This window comes from Oculina patagonica, chromosome 10 (assembly GCF_052425735.1).
Source record: "Oculina patagonica isolate OP01 chromosome 10, crgOcupat, whole genome shotgun sequence".
Classification (NCBI taxonomy): domain Eukaryota; kingdom Metazoa; phylum Cnidaria; class Anthozoa; order Scleractinia; family Oculinidae; genus Oculina; species Oculina patagonica.
The window spans coordinates 17,362,456-17,384,924 of NC_135767.1; the positions used below are offsets into that span (position 1 = coordinate 17,362,456).

General features: G+C 39.6%; 2 protein-coding genes across 2 annotated transcripts in view; one reads left to right on the top strand and one right to left on the bottom strand.

The window, feature by feature from the left end:
• The window catches only part of LOC144628981 (CUB and sushi domain-containing protein 3-like), a 732,439-nt gene that overhangs the window by 153,078 nt on the left and 556,892 nt on the right, over positions 1–22,469 (bottom strand). The window lies entirely within an intron of this gene.
• LOC144628752 (protein bark beetle-like) overlaps positions 4,652–22,469 on the top strand; it is a 58,323-nt gene continuing 40,505 nt past the window's right edge. Inside the window, exons 1-9 of the mRNA XM_078486872.1 lie at positions 4,652–5,134; positions 8,669–8,822; positions 10,863–11,311; positions 12,236–12,485; positions 13,157–15,931; positions 17,056–19,473; positions 19,744–19,905; positions 20,984–21,148; positions 22,246–22,452. Coding sequence (XP_078342998.1) covers positions 4,712–5,134; positions 8,669–8,822; positions 10,863–11,311; positions 12,236–12,485; positions 13,157–15,931; positions 17,056–19,473; positions 19,744–19,905; positions 20,984–21,148; positions 22,246–22,452 — 7,003 coding nt within the window. The 5' untranslated portion in view covers positions 4,652–4,711. The remainder of the gene's footprint in view (positions 5,135–8,668; positions 8,823–10,862; positions 11,312–12,235; positions 12,486–13,156; positions 15,932–17,055; positions 19,474–19,743; positions 19,906–20,983; positions 21,149–22,245; positions 22,453–22,469) is intronic.

Consider the following 22,469-nt stretch of genomic DNA (forward strand, 5'->3'; position numbering starts at 1 on the left):
AATTTAAATAGAATTTTTTATTTACAAAAACGTGCTGTGCGAGCTATTACCAACTCAGACTATCGAGAACATTCTGCCCCCTTATTTGCTAAACTGGGCATCTTAGATATCTTCCAAGTCAATGCATTGCAAATAGCTAAATTAATGTTTTACTATCATAACCAATTATTGCCCCCGATGTTTCTCAATTTGTTTTCTATTAGTAGTCAAATACACAGTTATGACACAAGAATAGCCAAGTGTTATCGACCACATCACTGTCGTACAAATCTAAAACAGTTTACAATACTTTTCCAAGGTCCTAAAATTTGGAATTCTCTACCAGAATCGATCACTGGTTCGAGTAGCTTCTCTTCTTTTAAGAAAAAAATGATTAAATTTCTAATAAAATGAGTCTGAAATTGGCCTAGCTGCACATTCACAGCGAAATTACTAACTCATTACTAACCCGAGGTGGCCTCCCCCATAAGCCTTGTGGTTTCTTGGAGGTCTCCTCGCCCTATTTTTTTAAGTTATTTTGTATGTTTAATTCTGAAGTGGCAAATAAATGATGATGATGATGATGATGATGATGATGATGATGATGATTAATCTGTCCATATACTTTATTTTTCACTATAGTTTTTAAGTAAACTTAGTTTTTGTCTGTTTGTTTGTGTGTTGTTGCATTTGGTATTTCTAAATAGGATTTAAAAATCCTAAGTAGACCTGAGCCATTTAAAAAATATTGTATTAAACACTAAGGATGGCTGCCCAATCTGATTAGCCAATGGTGGTTATTTTGGGTAGCCATTCACTTTATTTTATTTTTATTCTTCTTTGTATTGTAAATTTAATTTAATTTAAGGTGCAAATAAAGTTGTTGCTGCTGCTGCTGCTGTTGTTGTTGTTGTTGTTGTTTAAGCACAGTGCTTTAGGTTAATTAGCGGCTTAAATCAAGGTCACTTGCCCTGTAGCTATGCTGTATGGATGTTTAGAAAAGGCTAACTAAGCTAGGTAATAATTGTTCTCCTTTTTGAGTCAGTTATCAAAAACAAGTGTGATTATTAAACTAGGACCAAATATATACGTTATTGTAGGTTAAGGGATTTGGTATTTTTAAGACTAGTATTCAATTGTTTGGTTAAGGTGGCTCGTAATGGCTTAAACGTTCCCGTTTTGGCATTCTATCTCAACTAGACCAATAACGTAAGAGGATAACATTTAGAACAAATTGGTAAACGTTTCACCAATTGAGAAATTGAGGTGGCTTTGAAAACAAAATTCATTGCCATGGCAACGTCAAATGAGGTCAAATATTCGGTATTTTTGACCTTTTGAGGCTAACTGCGAAACGAAACAACGGTCAAAAATGTCCTTGTGAAAATGTTTCTTTTTGATACATTTTTCGTCTTATCGGCTAAAGAAACATTTTCATACTTTTGTATAAAAAACCTGTCAGTAAGGGTTGATAGCCACCTTAGATTTACGTGAAAACAACATATTTTTGACCGTTTTTTCGTAGCAACCGTGATGATCACGTTTTAGCTGTAATTTGTTCGAATCTCTTTTTCCTACGATGTCCCATGCGGTTTAACGCCGGGGTTGAGTTCATGCATCATTTCGCAGGAACAAAATTTCTACAATATTCGTGTTTCACTTCAAGGGAAGTGTCGCGGCAACATGTTTCCTGGGACGTGCCCTCGCTACATTTTTTGTGTGCACATAATCCGTGACGGCTGAACCTGCCAAAAATCCTATCGGCCAAAATGAATCTTAAACATCTAAAAACGTGTGAAATACAGGAAACGTTTGCAACATTCCATGACGGCCGTCAGAATCAGCGTGACCTACGTACCTTGTGTCAGCAGCTAGCTAGATGTTAGAGAGTGACTAAATCATCCCAATTATTCTCATGTAAATAATGGGTACTGTAATGATTCGATTTAGCGCCCGGGGCGCTTATTTACTTTTGGCACCTCAAGGGACAGGGCGCTTATTCGGGACAGAGCGCTTATTTAATTTTTTGAGAAACAACCAAATGTTCAAAACAAAACTTTAATAAATATTAAAATAACTAACAATAACAGAAACTGTAACAGTAACAAATTGTTGAAAGTTCAGTTACTTTTAAAACAATTGTTCATTTTAGCAGTAAATATATACATGTACGGTACGGTGAATGTTCATGAGTTTATCTATTGGACGTTGATGACTTCAGTTGGGGCAGTTATCCACAATAGGGACGCTTATTAGAATAGGGGCGCTTAAAGGAATGGGGTCGCTTATTAGAATGGGAGCTCTTATTGGAATAGGTGCGCTTATTGACAAAAACACATTCGAAGGGGGGGGGGGGGCGCTTATTCGGAAGAGGGGGCTTATTTGAAGGAGGGCGCTTAATCGAATCATTACGGTAATTGATAATTCTAATTAAAATTGATAATTGCTGTATCTCCCAGTGACGGGCCCGTGACGGTCAAGATCAGCATGCCCGTGAAGACCGTCACGGGTTTTTTCCGAACTCTGTGATTTTGTCGATGTAACATGTGCCTGCTAAACGTCCCTGCTGCATGTCCCCTTAGTAAGAAAATTATGTTAACTTTTCCCTGCTACATGTCCCCTCTTGTGTAGGCACCTTGATGTTCTTAGAGTTAGATTCTTATAATTCGCAAACGCGCGGTTTATTTACCTTTGCAAACTTCCAGTTGATAAACAACTAAGTGTTTCATTTGCCCTCCGACGAAGCAAACAGATTATTTTATTTAAAAGTTAATAACTTTGTCCTAAATGAAAATCGAGCAAATGTACACGAACTACAAAAAGTAGAAACGTCATGTACTTCTTCACAGATGATCGAGCATTCATAACTAAGAACTTTTGAATCTTATAACAGGGTTTACTAGTGCCTTATTACCGTCTTCATCACAAAAATTGCAAACCGATTTTTTAGACTTGAGACATTTCTGAATTGAAATAATACGATTGATTTCATGTTTTCGGAATCTTGAAAATTTAAAAGATATTTTGATTTGTGTACCTAAACCAATCTTGATGAAATGTGCTAGCACTCGATTAAAGGAAGTAAACACATGCAAATTTTGATATTAGAGACGTGCAGCCATGCAGCCGAAACGAATTTCAATAAACTCAATATCAACCAAGGCCCCGTTTGTTCTTGCTTTGATGACATCACTTATTTACTTCTATACAAATACCGCTGCAGTAAAGCGACCATTTAATTAATGATCAATGGAACATGTAGAGTCGTTGCTGATAAAGGCTGGAAAACGTCATGTTCAGTGAGTATTTATAAAGACCTTTGATATGTGATTTTTGTTAATTTTTTTGTGATTTGCAAACTTATGTTAGTCCCATAAAAACAGCGAATTTTTGCGATTACAGTGCGACGCGCCTTACTGTGGCAACCTAACAAACTTTTTACAAGTGTCATCTTGTGATATTTAACGTTTTCACTGTGTATTGTTGATAAATACGATGTAACAAGTAACTATTTGATCGTATTCAACTCTGTAAGAAGACGTGTTCGTCAAACAAATAATAATATTACGAGAGCACAGTTGTAAAAAAGTTTGTTGGGTGGCCACGGTAAGGCGCGTTGCACTGTAAAAGTTAACTTTAATCCACCTGAAATTTGTTAGTTGCTCTTTTAAAACTTTAGTATTCAGTCGAAAAACGCGGGGAAAGGAACTGCACTAACTAAAGTATAGCTTGATTGCAACAAATACGTGCGCTTTGATGTGCGAAAATTAAAGCTCGTGACAATGAGTTCGTCCATTAACCAGTACTTCCATTAGTACCAATGGAAAAATAGGACATGAGGTAAAATTTTAAAAGCGATTCTGGGTTAAAAATCTGCTTTCAGTATCCTGAATGTGCTTCTAACCTCCCGAGCACCCGTGACGGAAAGCAAAAGAATTGATTTACGTCACTAATGCCTTGAAATCAAACGGCTACCCACAATCTCTCATAACTAACATCTTAAAGAAGAAACTACTTCCGGCAATCACACCATCTCCAGAAGAATTGGTAGGAATGTTTCTTAGATGAACTGATCCTTCAGACTTACACTGTGGCTTCGCAGTTTTACCTTACATCAAAGGCCTAACTGAACCTCTCTCAAGACTTCTCAGAAAAAAAAGGAATTCAAACCACAAGCAGACCCCTTAAGACATAACAACAAGAATTTGTTTCTCCGAAATCAAGACCACCGGCGGAACTACAAACAAATGTTGTTCATAAGATCCCATGCACCGACATGCAAAAATGAAAAAGCGCACGATAACGGATCCAAGATGGCTGCTGTTTAAAAGTCATATGTCGTCACATGACAAAACAGTTATGACCCAAGGTTTGACACAGATGAGAGGACCTGAATTAACAAAGAAGAGACGTCACATGATTTTAGACTGCCACTCTGCCAACGCATCCATTTTTGTTAGTTTAAGGCGTAAGCGAGCGGAAAACCTGCGAAGGATAGATTGCGTGTGGTCCAAGAATTAAGTTTAGTTTCAGTTCTTTTTTCACAGTACTAAACATTATATTTTAGATGAAAGGAAACCATGGCGGACTGGCTTAATTATCTAAATGCTAATTCCGGGTCTACAGTTATTGCATAAACTATTTGAATAATAAAGAAAGAAACTTATTTCCTTTTCCAGGGTTAACGTATTCCCTAGAGATGAAAACATATTCAGCAGTGTTACATACAATAATGAATCTGCTGCTGCCGTTGCTACTTGTCCTACAACAAGTCGAAAGCGAAAGTCTTGGAGGAGATATCACAGTCGATACGACTCTAACACTCAACAAATCAGCTTACGTCGTATCTCAAGACCTTGTTGTAGCTGAGAACGCTACTCTAACTATACAACCAGGAGTCCAATTGCAATTTGATGTTGGAGTTGCTTTAAAAGTTAAAGGTGCCATACAAGCGAAAGGAAACTCATTCGAAAGAATCGTATTCACCAAAACACCAACGAACATATCTGTGGATGATTTGAACGTCACGGCGCCTTACAATGATGGAATTCGTCTTAGTGACGGGAACAATTACCGTGTTGGTCGGCTGGAGATTTTTCTAAGAGGACAATGGGGAACTGTGTGCGATGATTCATTTGATATGAATGATGCTCAGGTGAGTTGCATCGCCGCAGTTTTAAATTTTTAAATTAAAATATCGTTCGCTGATACTACTACTTCCACTACCACTACCACTACAGTGCCAACACCACTATCACTTCCACTACCACTACCACTACCACTACCACTACCTCTACCTCTACCTCTTCCACTACCACTACCACTACCACTACCACTACCACTACCACTACCACTACCACTACCACTACCACTACCACTACCACTACCTCTACCTCTTCCACTACCACTACCACTACCACTACCACTACCACTACCACTCCCTCTACCTCTTCCACTACCACTACCACTACCACTACCTCTACCTCTTCCACTACCACTACCACTACCACTACCACTACCTCTTCCACTACCACTACCACTACCACTACCACTTCCTCTTCCACTTCCACTACTACTACCACTACCACTACCACTACCACTACCACTACCACTACCACTTCCACTACCACTACCACTACCACAACCACTACCACTACCACTACCACTACCTCTACCTCTTCCACTACCACTACCACTACCACTACCACTACCTCTACCTCTACCTCTTCCACTACCACTAATTATTTCCAAAATTGGTCGAAGGTCCGAAATTGCGCGTCAGTTAGCTCTAGAGAAAAATTCACTCACAAAGAAGTTAAAAAGGATTACCAATTAGAAGAGTACCTCACTACAGTTAAAAATCCAGCGCATCGAATAAAAATAACAAAACTATGATTAGGGGTACATAACCTACGCATACAGACTGGAAAATATGAAAATGCAGGAGCATCCATACCAGTTGAAGAACGAAAGTGCTTGGTATGTAAGGAAAACCACATAAAGGACGAACAGCATTTTTTAATGTATTGCAAAGGGTATAATGATATTAGAAAAGAGCTTCATTCCATCGTGTCACAAACTGATCCTCGCTTTGTAGATTTAACTGATCATGAAAAAATAAAGTACCTTCTTAAACTAGATAATTATGCTACCTCTAGAATCATAGCTAAATATATCTTCCTAATGTTTCAAAAAAGAAAAGAAATTTTAAATTGAAAGTTATATCAATAAATAGTTGTATAATTAATAGTCCAATAATTACCGTAAACGTTTGCATTGTAATTTCATTGTTTGTTATTAAGTAATTTGTTAGCATAGTTGCTATAACACCTTTATTGTAACTAGACCAATACTTCCCTTTGGAGTGTAAGGCACAATAAAGATTTACTGTTACTGTTACTGTTACTACCACTACCACTACCACTACCTCTACCTCTTCCACTACCACTACCACTACCACTACCACTACCTCTACCTCTTCCACTACCACTACCACTACCACTACCACTACCACTACCACTACCTCTACTTCTTCCACTACCACTACCACTACCTCTACCATTACCTCTACCTCTACCTCTTCCACTACCACTACCACTACCACTACCACTACCACTACCACTACCACTACCACTACCACTACCACTACCACTACCACTACCACTACCACTACCACTACCACTACCTCTACCTCTACCTCTTCCACTACCACTACCACTACCACTACCACTACCACTACCACTACCACTACCTCTACCTCTACCTCTTCCACTACCACTACCACTACCACTACCACTACCACTACCTCTACCTCTTCCACTACCACTACCACTACCACTACCACTACCACTACCTCTACCTCTACCTCTACCTCTACCTCTTCCACTACCACTACCACTAACACTAGCTCTACCTCTTCCACTACCACTACCTCTTCCACTACCACTACCACTACCTCTACCACTACCTCTTCCACTACCACTACCACTACCACTACCACTACCACTACCACTACCACTACCACTACCACTACCACTACCTCTACCTCTTCCACTACCACTACCACTAACACTACCACTACCTCTTCCACTACCACTACCACTACCACTACCTCTTCCACTACCACTACCACTACCTCTACCTCTTCCACTACCACTACCACTACCACTAACACTACCACTTCCACTACCACTACCACTACCACTACCACTACCTCTACCTCTTCCACTACCACTTCCACTACCTCTTCTACTACCACTACCACTACCACTACCTCTACCTCTTCCACTACCACTACCACTACCTCTTCCACTACCACTACCACTACCACTACCACTACCACAACCACTTCCACAATCACTACCACTACCACTACCACAACCACAACCACTACCACTACCACTACCACTACCACTACCACTAGCACTTCCACTACCACTACCACAACCACAACCACTACCACTACCGCAAACACTACCACTACCACTACCACTACCACTATAACTACCACCGCCACTACCACTACCGCTACCACTACCACTACCACTACCACTACCACTACCACTACCACTACCACTACCACTACCAATACCACTGGTACTGCTACTGCTTCTGCTACTAATGATGATGATGATGGTGACCATGTTCATGTTTATGGTTATAATATAGTGCACTATTCTTTATCTAGCTAAAATTAACTTTCATACTAATTATAATAATAAGAAAGAAGCCCTATAATTTATGTTGCAGTTTAGATCACTGATTAAGAATAGTTAATAACATTTACAAATAAGACTAATCATTCTTATATTACTACTGATAATACTCATAAGAATAATACTCATTATACTAAATAACCGACCTTACATTAATTTTCACACAGAGAACAATCAATACATGTGTCAGTCAAGAGGACAGAGATGTTCACGTTCCTTATATATTTAGGAAAATTAGTTAATGTAGCTTCTTACCTAGCACTTTTATCTAGTTTAGACCTCGTAGCGAAACGAATTGAATTGTCTTGCTGGTTCCCCGAGCGGTCAGAATTTTGCAATCATCATCGCTTTTCAGGTTTTTCATTTCTGTTGCTGGGAAGAACCCCTTATTTGTTCTCCAGCATTTAATTTTTTTTTAACTGCAGATGAAATTGTTGACGATTTTCGTCCAACGGTCCACGTCCTTCGCATGCATTTGCTCATTTTCTGGAAGTTAAATCTAAAAATTAAGTTTAAAAATTTTACTCAACCTTCTCCATACTTTTTCGATTGCCTGCATTTCTGGGCTTTAGTGCCATGAAGAGGGATGTAGAGGGTATGTCCTTTTGCACGCCCCTTCGCGGGCATTCAAAGGATGCTATTGGGACAACTGCTTCAATTTGTAATATCATTTTTTGTACTACTTAAGTAGAAGAAGATAAAGAGGCTACTTAGGGAAACTTTTTCGATCCGTTCTTTTTTTAAGTATATAATATGTAGTTTAGTTTATAATATGTAGTTAATTAGGGAGAGCCATATTGCAAACTACTGGGCAACCAGTAAACTATGTTACCCTCGTTAAATTAAGTCTTAGCTTCATCATCATCATCATCATCATCATCATCATCATCATCATCACCATCATCATCATCATCATCGTCATCGTCATCATTATTATTATTATTATCATTATGTCCTTTTCCCGACGATCACAGGTTGCTTGCAGACAGCTGGGTTTTCTGGGAGCCAAAAGGTACTACACACATAAAAGGGGAACCGGACGAATTTGGTTGGACAATCTGGACTGCCAGGGGACCGAGAAGAGTTTACTAATGTGCAAACATCCGGGAATCGGAGTTGAAAATTGTGGTAAGTCTAACAGAAGAAGTGGGAATCTAATCTACCCTTTTTACTCCTTAACATTTTCGGGCAAGTATGATTTGGCGCACAACAAGCGTTGTAGCCTGTGACCTCATAGGTATTAAACCCATAGATAATGATGACTTGTCTTTTGCCACTATTATACACTTATACCATGCATTTAAATTTTGTGTGTGTTTCCGTGATCATTATGCTCAGTGACAATGTCTTGAAAGAATGTCAGATTTTTGACTGGATGACCACCTGGAGAGCCACAGCAAAAGTCTAAGCCATGAGAGTGCTGGTCGAGATATTTCTAATAACGTACACCTTTGTAAAAGCCTTAACTAAACTAATTGCAGCTAAGCAAGGGTCATTTTGCTGATGCAGAACATTATCAGAATCGACACGATATTAATTGATGTTATATCAGGAGCCATCTTGCTTTTTACTCAAACTATCTCAGGCAGACCAGACACACTTACGTCATTAAACCCAAACCTAGCAGTAAGCGCTAGCTACCCATCCTTCGGATCTGTGAAGTTTTGCAGCAGGTTTGTGATAAGGCTGCTTATCAATACACGTTCAGAGTCAACCTATCACTGCTGGGGCCTCGAGCTGAGCTGAGCCAGGAGTCCAAATGGAATCCTGGTCCAGCTGCAAATAATGACACAAATTTTAATGGATTACTATCCGAGGATCAGTTGAGAGTCAGCCGACAGCTGAAGATCTAATTGTTATTGCCCACCACTCTTAGACAGTCAACAATTCATCACCTGACCCAAGAATGTCTGAGACTGTTAGGTCATTGACTGATCTGCTGCCAAACTCAGCTACCAAACAAAGGATAATACATATGAAATTTATCTTCAAGTGTTCAAATCGATAGGCGAACGAGTGAGATATCGGTTTTGAACACGAGAAGATAAATTTCATATATCCAAGCAACCATGTATTATTCTGTTTATTATATAAACCTACTAATTACGATGTTTTTGACGATTTTTCGAAGATTTCCGACCATTTTCCGAAGATTTTCAAAATGTTGTCCGAAGGTCGTACAAATGATTCCAAACATTTTCCGATTTCCCCCGAAAATTTCCGAAGGTTGCCGAAGATTACCAAAGATCCGAAGATGTTTCGACTTAATATCGATAAACTTTGGCCCATTGAGCATTGAAACATGGCAAACTCTGCGACCTGATTGGTCGCAGACACCGCAAAAAGTGACAATGTTTCTGCAGTCAATGAAACAGAAATATATTTCGTATTGGCAGCATACTCTACAGCATTCTCAAAAACTAGAATTTTACAGATCTTTTAAGAACGAATATGCTACCTCCAATTATCTAGAGTTAACTAGGAGAGTTTCTGATAGGAGAACATTAGCTAAATTACGTATTAGTAATCATAAGTTAATGATCGAACTAGGCAGATATAACAATACGCCCAGACATAATAGGCTCTGCCCGGTCTGTGATTGTAATAAAACCGAAGATGAAATTCATTTTCTCTTTTATTGTTCCAAATATACAACAATAAGAGATAACTTTTACAAGAAAATACAACCTATCATCTTAAATGTCAGCCGGCTACCAGTGCCTGACTTGATTTTAGAATTAATGAATTCTTCCGATTATTTTGTGACAATGCAATTGATTAAATTTATATCATCTTGCTTTGATTTACGTAACAAAATACTATCAATGTAATTAATTTTATATGTAATCATTTTTTTATTATGTTATTATTATTTTTTTATTATTATTATTACTTAATAAGTTTACGCTTTTGCAATATTGTAACAAATTTACAGTCATGCAAATAAAGCTTGTTGTTGTTGTTGGTTAAAAATGATATCACACGTGTGGATACCATTTTTATCCACACGTGTGATACCATTTTTTTCGATTTGCTACCACTCGCTATACCACTACAGATTATATAATAAAACAGTCCAATCCCCCACCGCCAAATTTTCCGGACGACAGCTAACAAGAGCATATCTTTTGAGTTCGCTGTACTGATGCCATTTTTCGTATCATTTAGATCATACTGAGGATGTTGGAATAGAATGCAAAGTTTACTGGAAGGGTATCGACTTTTCCGGCTCAAAGAAGCTTTCATCTCTTCAGTACGTGGACGTATCCCAGGCCTATGAAGCGATAAAAGGCAGCGAATACATTCCACACCTTGACCACGTGACAATTAAAAGTTCTATATATGGAGTGAAGTCCGACAACATAAGTTCCCCGTTGACCATTAGTGAAAGCAGTGTCAACGACAGCATATTAGCAGGAATTCAGATAAAAGGCAGATCAAAGACAATTAATATTGAGAACACGACAGTGGATAACACAACAAATGGAGACGGGTTATCTTACAGCGAAACACTTCCTGATCCAGTGGATTTTTGTTCTGCAGATGTGAATATTACCACATTTCCAATCATTTTTGAAGCGCTGGGTAAGACAAGAACGAATGTTGATTGCGCGAAGGTGAGATATTGTGCTTTTTTACAGATTATCAGATTCCAGTAAAAATTTTCCTTAAACTCATCGATTATAAAGCATAAGTGGACAAGAGGCATTGCTCTTCCCCTTCGATGAGACGCTTTTCCATTGCAGCCAGCAGTTACTCCTGAAACTTAATGAGGCTGTGCCAACGATTCTTTGGTTTGTGTTTTTTTGCACTTAAAATCTTGGTGGACATAGGCAGCGGGAACACATAGCGCAAGGATATTGCCCAGGGTTGCGGACTCCTGTAAGAGGGGACAGAGAAGCTCGTTGAAAAACTTTAAATTTAACCCCTAAAGAAGACGAAGGCTTGGCCATTTTTTTACTCCTACGGTACACCATTCCATAATTAACTGACACACAGATAAGAGCTGTAGTCGTTAAAGAGGCGCAGACAAAGTAACCTAATGGTTAGTGCACTGGACTCTCGATCGAACAGTCTAGGTTTGCGCTCCATCTAGGTCATCGTATTGTGTTCTCGTGCAAAACTCTTTACTCTCACAGTGCCTCTCTCCACCCAGAAGAATGAATGTATACCAGTGAATTGTAACCTGACAGAATGCTGAGGCGTAACGTGCAATGGACTGAAATACGAAGACTAGCATCCCATCCAGGGGGAGAAGATTCCTAGCCACTAAGAGAAGTACATTATAATAAAACAAATAAGAGCTTTAGTCGATAAAGGCATTGTCATCTAAAGGTTTAATTTATGAAGAAAGTTTAACGATTTTATATAAGATCAGTGTAAAAGCAAAACCAAAGCAAAACCAAAATCCGCGATTTTCAGCCGTAATACGGACGACAAGCTTCCCCGCCTCTCTCAACTGGGGATGTTCTACCGGAGTCCACCGCATATATTTGCTAAAACTTTGTTTGATTGTTTGCTTCTAAACGGTTTTTCAACAGATAATTTCAACACAGCCAGGAAGCCGTTTGACCGTGTATTATCAATCCGTGACTGGTGAGAAGTTTGAGTTGGAGGTATTCGACGGTAACACAAGAAATGCGACCATGCTCACGTCAGTGACCGAACAGACAGGTGTCAATCAGGCTGTCACGCCATCCTCAAGCTCTGGTCAGGAACTCTACATAAGATTTCGATACAATGCGGGCCGAAAAGATGCCAAAGTGAAATTCCTAATAACGGACGATCAAGGTAAGGAGAAAATAGAATTACAGCTAAATTTTACACAGTCACAATGTTGTAAAATAAAAATTGTCAACATCCTTTGCCATTAAATGTAATAAGTTCAATAGATTATCCTGTTGAACGATTATAAACCTGCACTTATTATTTCATTTGTAAGATCTTAAATTTCCAAAGAGGCTAACATTATAACAAACATATCTCACCGGATTAAGTAAATTTGTAAGTAGACGAGAGCCGAGACGTTTGGCCAACAATCCTCGATCGTTTTTGCCTAATACCACGCGTTCTGATCGAAATTGTTTTTGTGGATACAACGTTTACTTTTTGTTTGAAAGAATTTCACTTGTTTGAGAGGCAGCCGTGTCAACTCACATGAACTATCAGCCTGCTAACCGACGCCCAATAAATGTTCACGGAGGGCCCTGAAGGGGATTAACTGGGAACTGAGATTTGGGCAAATTTTCCCTGGGAATGGGATTTGGGTCACTAAGACGGGGAATCAGTAAAAAAACAATGTGGGGTGGTCCTGAATTTGAGCAGAATTTGCCAGAAAATAGGCTGAAAAAGGGGATATACCCCCTCCCCCCTTCCACCACCTTCAGGACCTTCTTGAAGAGTAGTATCAATTCTCAAGTCTTGTTACCAATGCAAAGCTAAGTGGCCATTTCTCTTTACAGGTGTTTCTTCTGTCGTCATATCCAACTGCACATTTAATGATAACCATGGAAACGGCGTATTCTTAAAAGGCGTCACAGGAAAGACGACGATTTCCACAACCGCTGCCTTTCGCAATAAAGGAGACGGCATGACTGTTGAACAATTTTACGGAATATTAACAGCTACCGATAGTCACTTTATTAAAAACGGCGCAAACGGTCTTAAAATCTTAAACAGCAGCTTCCTACCATGTAATTTTTACGAACTTTCTGCCAAAGGAAATGCACGCAATGGGTTGTATCTCCAGGATGTTACTCTTAAAGGCAACGTTTCGAACTCGGCGTTCGAAAAAAGCGCTAAAAACGGATTAGCAATCGCTAACGGTGCCGGCGAAGTTGAATTCCAAAACATCACTGCAGTCATAAACACATACAGTGGGGTAAGAATTTATGACGGCAAAGTGTCATCTAACTTCAGATTTTCTAATTTGTCAAACAACAATGAAGATGGTTGTTGCGTATCAAACCAGACAGGAACTCATGTGTTCTTCAATTGCACGGTAAATTCTAATTTGAGGCACGGTGTTAGTTTGGTTGATGTGAGACATCCCAACTGGAACGCGCTACCAAGACATCAATTCACGCACTTTAGTTTGGAAGAGAGCACAGTAACTGACAATACTCAATACGGAGTCAAGCTTGGCCCTGAGTGTCAGTACTGGAGCGAGTCAGCGGTCAACGTTACCATGGCAATCAACAAGAACCAGATTGTGCGAAACAGCAAAGGAGGAATCTTCTTGTCTCCAGACTTTTGCACATGGAGCTATAACTCACTGAAACCGAGAAGAGTGGAGACTATCGTGACGAACAATAATTTGGAAGAGAACAAAGGTAATGCATTTTACGTCTACTGCACGGGTTTTCTTGGCTTGGATTTGGTAATTGAAGCAAACACGTTTACGAACAACACGGATAAAGTGCTGACTTTGATTGACAACAACAACTGTGGTGCAAACTACAAAAGTAACCCTGTTAACGTGAAAATAGACAAAAACATTTTCACGAAGAACCGCGCTGAAAACGTTTTATTTATCGACTACAGTTCCTTTCCTGAGACGCGTTCTGCTCTCGTGATAAACAATACTTTCCAAGACAACAAAGCCGCCACAAAAGACCTTTTCCCAACGTTTTTTCTTCGCTCAACATCTCGTGCAGCAGTTATTGTTCTTAAAGAAGGTAGTTTTACCTTGCGCAAAAACATTTTGGAAAACTCCGGATTCCCTTTACAGCTAACTACATTGCGTCATGATCACCGACGAGTTATTGACGCTAAATTCAATTGGTGGGGAACAACAAAAGAATGCGAAATCGTGGACAGAATCTTTGACTTCCACCACAGGGTTCAACTGTCTCCAGTGGATTTCTTCCCGTACCTTGTTTCCGCAAACAAGACAAATGCAGTTGATTTCAGTGTTGCAAGACCATCTTGTTTTCTGAGAGGTTCAAGTATTGGTGGAATAGTAGATAGACCACTAACCTTATCACGCGCTGACTCACCTTACGAAGTTCGAGATGACATCATTATCCTTTCCAATGGGTCGTTGAAGATACCAAAAAATGTGACGCTACAGTTTCCTTCCAGGTCAGCTATGGTTGTACAAGGAACGCTTCTTGTAGATGGAACTGAAAATGAAAAAGTGAAATTTACGACAAAGCAACACCCAGGAGGATTCCGTCTTGGTGGAGGACCTGGACCATGGGAAGGTAGGGTGGAATTTTTGGTCAATGACACGTGGTGGCCGATATGTTTGCCTTACAGCAGATCGTTCACAAACGAGGGAAGAGTCATTTGTCAGCAACGTCATCTTTACTATTACCAGTACAGAGTACGTTCTCCTTCCGCAAAGGAAACTGGCTTCGTACACAACGTTGTCTGCGATGGCAACCTTGATGATGATATAATGAATTGCAGTGCTAATAATTGGAGATATGGACCTACCTGTCGGGGCTATACTGTGTATGTCTACTGTCATCAGTGCAACTGGGCGGGGCTTCATCTGACAATGTCAAACCATAAAAGCTCATTGCATCACCTGGAAATCCACGATGCTGGATATGCATATCGCAGTGATATCCGAATTCCTGGTGCAGCTTTCAAAGTTGATTTCCTTCATCATAATATAAGTAACATACTCATAAACAATTCAGTGGGTATTGGCGTGGAAGTGGTATATCAGTGCGTGTTTCACAACCAATCCTTGATGCCACACTCTATCATATCACACACAAAATCTCATGGTGTTCTGTCACGGTCTCCTTCCCTAACACTAACAGACATAAATATGACAAGAAACGACGGCAATGGCTTCATTTTTAATGAAGAAGGTGCCTGGAATGAAATAATTACTTTCGCCTCCGAAATGGCCAGCCCAGATGTGTACAAGTCTTTGCACGTTTGTTCAGGAAACGAAACGTTTCTGTTGGCAAACAAAGTGTTCTATTTTACTTTGGAGACTTTAGATAACCTACAGCTGAGGTGTCAGCATGTTATGAAGACAGAGCCAGGTTATAAACTCGTCATTCAGAAGCTTCACCATTGGCACTACGGCCTTTTGAACGTGTATGACGGTGCAAATATATCAGTTGGGTCCCCATGGAAGATGGAATGGTTACCGTGGCAGCATCTTGCAGATCGTGCTGTTTTTAACTCGACGAATTCCACCATTGTGTTTGATTTCTTCAAGGAGGACGGTTGGAACTTCGGTGCTATCTTTTTTTTGGTCTATACAGTGAAAGGTTAGTAATTATGTCAACTTTTCTCCTTTTTGGCTGACTTTTTGAAATATCTTGACAGGAGTCATGATGTCCACTGAAGATCCGGGATACTGACATTTTTTCCGTTCTTGGGTTGCCTTTCTTTGATCAGATTTAGTTCTCAGAACGCGGAATAGTTTCTTATACACTCAGTACTCAGTACTGTAGAACTTTGATGGCTCCTAAGTCGTCACATTGCCAGGAGAAGAAATTTTTTTTGAAAAAAAAAAAAAAATAGAACGGAGAACTAGTGATACCTTCCACCAATTGACTGAAGTATTACTATAAGTCCAAAAGTTTCAGAATTTAACGAACTGAAGTTCGATCACAGCGCACAGGGGAGTGAAGTTTGTCCGCACTTCAAAATTTCTACCGTGCAAAACGACCTTCTAAGCGATGTTGTAAGCGTACGTGATCCAGCGCCGTCATGCCATACTATCTGTGTACAGATCGTCTGGTGATATCGTATTCTGACAATGGTCGCTTACAAGATCGCTTAGAAGGTCGTTTTGCACGGTAGAAATTTTGAAGTGTGGACAAACTTGACTTCTCTGTGCCCTGTGGTTCAATCGACCAACGCTGAAAATGGACTTGCCAAGTTAGTCTTCAGCATAACACTTTAATAAACGGTATTGACATAAGCTAACTGTCGTAAGGTGGACTTTCCTAAGCGATTTCTCTGAAGCTTCGGTTAACATGAGCATGACATTCACTAACAGAGTCTAGCCCCCAACTAACTGCCCCTGGGTCTCCGAGGATGAGAAACTTAGTGGACAGGACATTTTTAATAGGACAGGGCAAAACCAACTTCAGAGGTGGCCTAAGGTACGCACTCGTTGCGAGAGGTGTGTCAGTCCTTTTCAAAAATTGGACCGTTGCGCCCTAAAGTTTTGGTCTTCGCATTTAAAAGTTTCGGAGGGTGACAATCAACCAAAAGTACATGTGTCATAAAATTGGTGTTCAGCTTGGGAGAAGGTCACGCTTCTTGCATATACCTTTTTAGAGTATTAATTGACACGAACTTTTAAGTCCGTTTTAATTTCCTTATGATTTTTGTGTTTGTTTATTTTGTTAATTTATAATTACTTTTTTGTCAAATGCGATAGAGAACGAACAGCGTGGTTACATCGGAGGAGAGATCAGCATAGATCAAGTTAAGATCACCGACAGTCTTCGAGGAAGCATTCTGATTGGAGGAAACTTGTTGAAATCTCTCATCATAACTAACACGGATATCACCAACTCCAGGGAATTCGGAATCCGGATTGCAGCAGGATATATCGAGGTTGTTAAAATCATCTCAACAAATCTTGAAAACAACCGGAAAGGAATTTTAATAGGGATAGACTCTGTGGAATTAAAGATTGAGAACTGTGCGATCAACGGCTCAGGGTATGACGGCGTGGATATTGGCGTACGGGAAAGGGGCACTATCCGCATTGTAAATTCGACTTTTACAGCAAACGGTAATCGTGGTGTCCAAATCTATGATCATACGTTTGCGGATAAAACCATTCCAACTTTATTCCTTAGTGATAATACATTTTCTTGGAACACGAACGGAGCCGTTTATTACTATTATGATAGCAATTCTCCTGCCATACAGCTGTTTAAAAATAACCATTTCTTTCGCAACAAGGGACCCACTGTTGAAATAGAAAATGCTTTCATAAGCATATCAGATAACATGTTCCATGAGAATAATTGCGAAGATAGAAGTGTGATAGAAGTCTTTGGTAAGAATGGAATCGCCACGTTTACAAACAACACGTTCAAGCAGAACAGGGCAGAGAGCGTCGTCCTTCTTCAGGTTCTTCAGGTCTTCCATTCATCGCTTCAGAGAAAAAAGGTTTCCTTCAATAACAACACTTTATCAAACAACATTCCGTACACCTCATCACGACTGCCAGTTGCAGACGATTCTTGTGTTTTTGTTCTTTCTGGTATCCTTTATTACAAAGAAATAGATTTCGGCTTTAACAGATTTAATAATTCTAAATATCAGAGGGAACTCTGTGTTAGGTTTCCTGCCAGTTCTTCGCGTGACGTTGTGAATGTGACTCATAACTGGTGGGGTACAGCGATAGGAAGTGAAGTGCGTGACAGGATATCGGATTTTGATTACAATTATGACTTTGCCATCGCTGATGACTGGCCTTTTCTTTTAAGCGATGATGACCCAACTTTAACTGCAGTCGAACAACACGATTTTAAACAACATGGAAGTGTGCTGTCAGGGCGATTGTTCGAGTGTACAACTCTCAAAGCTTCTCATAGTCCGTACAGCGTGACTTCAGATTTGACCGTGCTAGAAAACGTCACGTTAGCCATAGAAGCAGGTGTCACGGTCAAGGTAAGCCCTAGAATGAGCATACTTGTCGCTGGAGCACTCCAAGCTCACGGAACGTCTGCCAAGCCAGTTATTTTCACAGTCAAAGAGCCTACGGGTAGTAATAAAGATTCAAGTCTACCTGCACGACTTGTGGATGGGGATTTTCCATGGGAGGGGAGGGTAGAAGTGTTTCATGACAATTCTTGGATACCAGTCTCTGCCTCTAGCAACATTCTCATGTGGAACACCACTGAAGTAGTTTGTAGACAGCTTGGATATGGCCCACCAATTGTTAAAAGCAACGCAGAAGTATTCACTCGGAATCTCAATGGGACGTGGCTTATGGAGTTTCGTTGCAACGGCAGCGAAACATTTCTACATGAATGCCCCAATAAGCAGCAAGCGTTCAACTACAGCAGCACTTTAGCAGTAGTAAAATGCCAAGGTGTACCCTGGGGAAATTTGCGTTTCATATCCTCCAGAGATGTGAACGCATCCCAAACGCAATCAGTATTGGATCACGTGGAGTTTTCACATTGTGGCAATCGCCACGGAATAGCTGTCCCAGCAATAGAAGCGGTAACAAATACACCTTGGATGGAATCCATCTCGATAAAGAACTGTACTTTCGGGGGCTTACGAATTCACTTTCCAGGAACTGATGTACATTTGAATAACAGCACATTTGTTAACACTGGAGGGACTGGTATAAGCTTTGTACAAACACGGCGCAGCATTGTTGTGGAGAGTTCCGAATCATCAAGAAACCAACGGGGCATTACATTTGAAGAACCAAGTGCAGAGAATCTCCCTCGAGTACACTATGGACGAGTGTACCTCGGCAACAAGGAACAGGTTGCTAATGTTAAGAATCAAACACTTCTTTATTTTGACATCCCAAGGCGGCTGAACACAATGGAACAGATGATGGTAGATTGTACGAAAGTTCTAACCGTGCCCAAAGGTCAGGGAATCAAGTTGACTCTGTTATACTTCAAGGGCAGGCAATGGTTGAGGGTCTATATATATGGCTCCACCCAACTTGAAAATTTGATCGTGGACAAGTCATATGAAGACATGACAGCTCTTGTGCATAAAGAGATATTCATACCAAGTAATGTAATTTTAGTGGAGTGGAGAGGTGATGAGGATTCTAAAGTGGCCATTCAAGTGGAAGACGTAAATATCAATGGTGAGTACCTTTGTTCATAATGTCTGCTGTTTGATGTTCCTGTAGATCTCACAGTGAAACAATGACCAATTAAATGTTAAAAGCATCATTGTCTTTATTTTTTATAGCGCGCTTGCACTTTCTTTTGCTTTCCTTGACTTTCTCTTGCAAGTGTGATTTTAGAAATGCTGAGAATTTCGGTCAGCGCGAAAATGTTTCTTCATAGTTGAACTTTGTAAAGGACGGCTGTGATCGATTATAACAATCAACCCTTCCGTTGTTGCTCTGCAGATATGCCATGTACATTCCAGGCAGGTTTTTGCGGCTGGCAGACTTTCGCTAACATTTCAATCAATGGACTTAACGTCACGACAACATGGAAAATTGAAGAAAGTTTTTTCTTGCCGAATTACATGCACGCAACGGACTACTCATACTTCTCTTCTCAAGCAGGTAGGTCAGTTATTATGATAACTGAGATTCAGTCGCAAATATATCTGGCAGTAGAAATTTGTGGGTTTCTTTGGCATTTGCAGCAACCGAAACAATACGAATATCACCTTGACTGTAGTGGAATTGCGATTTCTCGAACTTCCCATGACTGATAAAGGGACTTTATCACGAATCTTAGCAAAATCTAGGCATGTAAACAATAGAATTCGGTGAATTATAAATGTGTTCTCTTAAAACAGTAAAGAAACATTGCAATAACACAGCAAATACAAATTAAAGAAGGAAGGAATGGCCAAAAGTGAAAACCATTGAAAGGGATTGCAATATGGGTTTTTTATAATATTGTTGGGCTGAACAGTTTTCAAAGTTAATCTCGTTTGCTCGTAACTTAAATTATAACACCCGGGGGCACATTTGTTGGCAATAATGCTATGGTTTTGTCATCTAGATTCATAAAAGTAATTTCTTTCCAAACATTGAGTTTCATAGCCAGTATGTGGCAAAATGTAAAAAAATGATCTTTACTCAGCCGTGACAGTCTCTTTAACCTCCTGATTTTTCGAGCCAAATGTTTTGTTTTCCTTTGAAATTTGAACTCACGGTATATTTTGATCTTCGTGTGAAAGAAAACATTACTTAAATGTAAAACGTGCCTCTCAGGAACTCACGAAAGTCGTGAGTTCCTGCGAGGTTGGTTTACTTTGGTCTGCTAGGCAGCTCTAAATTTTTAAATTTTACATTTTTAATTGCATTTTACTTTTTACACTTCTTATATTTTAAAGTTGATATTCTATTCTCATTTATTTATTCATTTATTTATCTATTAATCTATGTAGTAAGGTTTTCTCCCGAAATTTGTAAATATATTTAAATTTATGTCGCTTAGATTTATTTTTATGTATATAGCGTCCCCAATTAGTTTTCATAATCGGTCTTTCTAAGTGAAGAGCAAGCATTTACTGCGTTGTGAAATTGCGACGGACAATTCAATGATACTTTGTTCGGTAGATAGCTGCTATAAAAACTGGAAAGTAAGGTTTGTAAAGGAATCTTAGGAAATTACCTTTTTTCATTTCAGGGAAGCAGCTTTACATCGGTGATGACGACGTTTGGCAAAGAGCGGATGGACGCGCTGCCATCATCAGTCCTCCGATCACAAAACTGTCAAAGTTATGCACTGTTGTGTTCTTTTTCCGCATGGCAAAACGAGGAAGAGCGGGACTGTCACTCTACATTCAAACAGGCTTGTCAAATATATTTTGTTATTTAAAATATTTATTACTTATAGTCTTACACTGAATCCTGAAGAAGACGGAGGACGAGTACAATTTATGATCCAACATCACTCAGTACGAAGAGTAGAAATTTATTGTTGGAGCGAAACGCCTTTTGACCGGGTAATGAATGTTTTCTACCCAGGATTCCGGCTAAGAATTCATTGGAAAATAACAGGGGGGGGGGGGGGGGGGAGAAAGTCGGCACTTTTCTTTGGAGACATAGCAGTGCCTGGAAACGGTGCGAGTCTATATCAATCAAGCCGTTGCTAAGAAAGACGTCAAACCAAAGTTTTGTTTTCTCAGAAAGATTTAAATATCAATGACTGCGTGCGTGTGAAATGCAAATAGTGGCGGTGTTTGCGTTTGATGATTTACGCCGCTGAGATGTTTTTGGTATTCTCAGCCAGATTTCTCACCTAATGTCTCACTTCACTGAGAATGTTTTGGCGGCGTGGAATAACAAGCGAAAAAATTTGTCACAGTTGAAATTTAACAACCAAAAAAATGGGAAATAATTTCAGAACCATTGGAGTTATTTTTACTTAGTATAACTCACAAGCTTTTTTCTACTTTTGCCAGACTGGACACCGTTATCACTGTCTGTTGTTTTGATATCCGGCAAAAGGGGCAATCAAAATGCAAATAGCTATTGTGTTTTGTGCACGGCCAAGACCAAATTATGCAAACTAAACAATGAACTTTGTCAAGCTATTCACTACGCCCTTAGCAACCATTCGATAGCTGCTGCGCATTCTCGGTTGCCCGGCACCGCTATGTCCCCTTTTTAAGTCGCGTAACAAAGGAAGTTTCTTCCCCCCCCCCTGGAAAATAACTTTAATTTCTCGTCAGGCATTTGAGTGTTTGGCTTAAATCCTTAAAGACTGCGTACAGGCAGATCACCCTTTTGATATTTCTCACTATTACTGAGAAACCATTTTAAGCAAATTTGGTATACTTTACTGCTTTAATCCTTAAAATGGAGCGATATTAAGAACTCTAACATGGCAAGATAATTCAAAGAACGCATGGATATTTTTTATATTGTTCTTTCCTTTTTTCATAGGAAGATATCCTATCATTAAACAGAAGTTAATCTGGGAAGCAAAAAACATCGAATTATCGAGTTGGAGGAAAGTTGTTATTGACCTTTCCAATGATGTTGATGAGTACAGACTGCTGCTTGAAGGCGAATACTACAAGTCGACAAGTTATTACTCCAGAAACGTTGTCATTATTGACAATTTAGAATTAAGACGCTGTACTCATAAAGGTAAACTATTTCCGCTC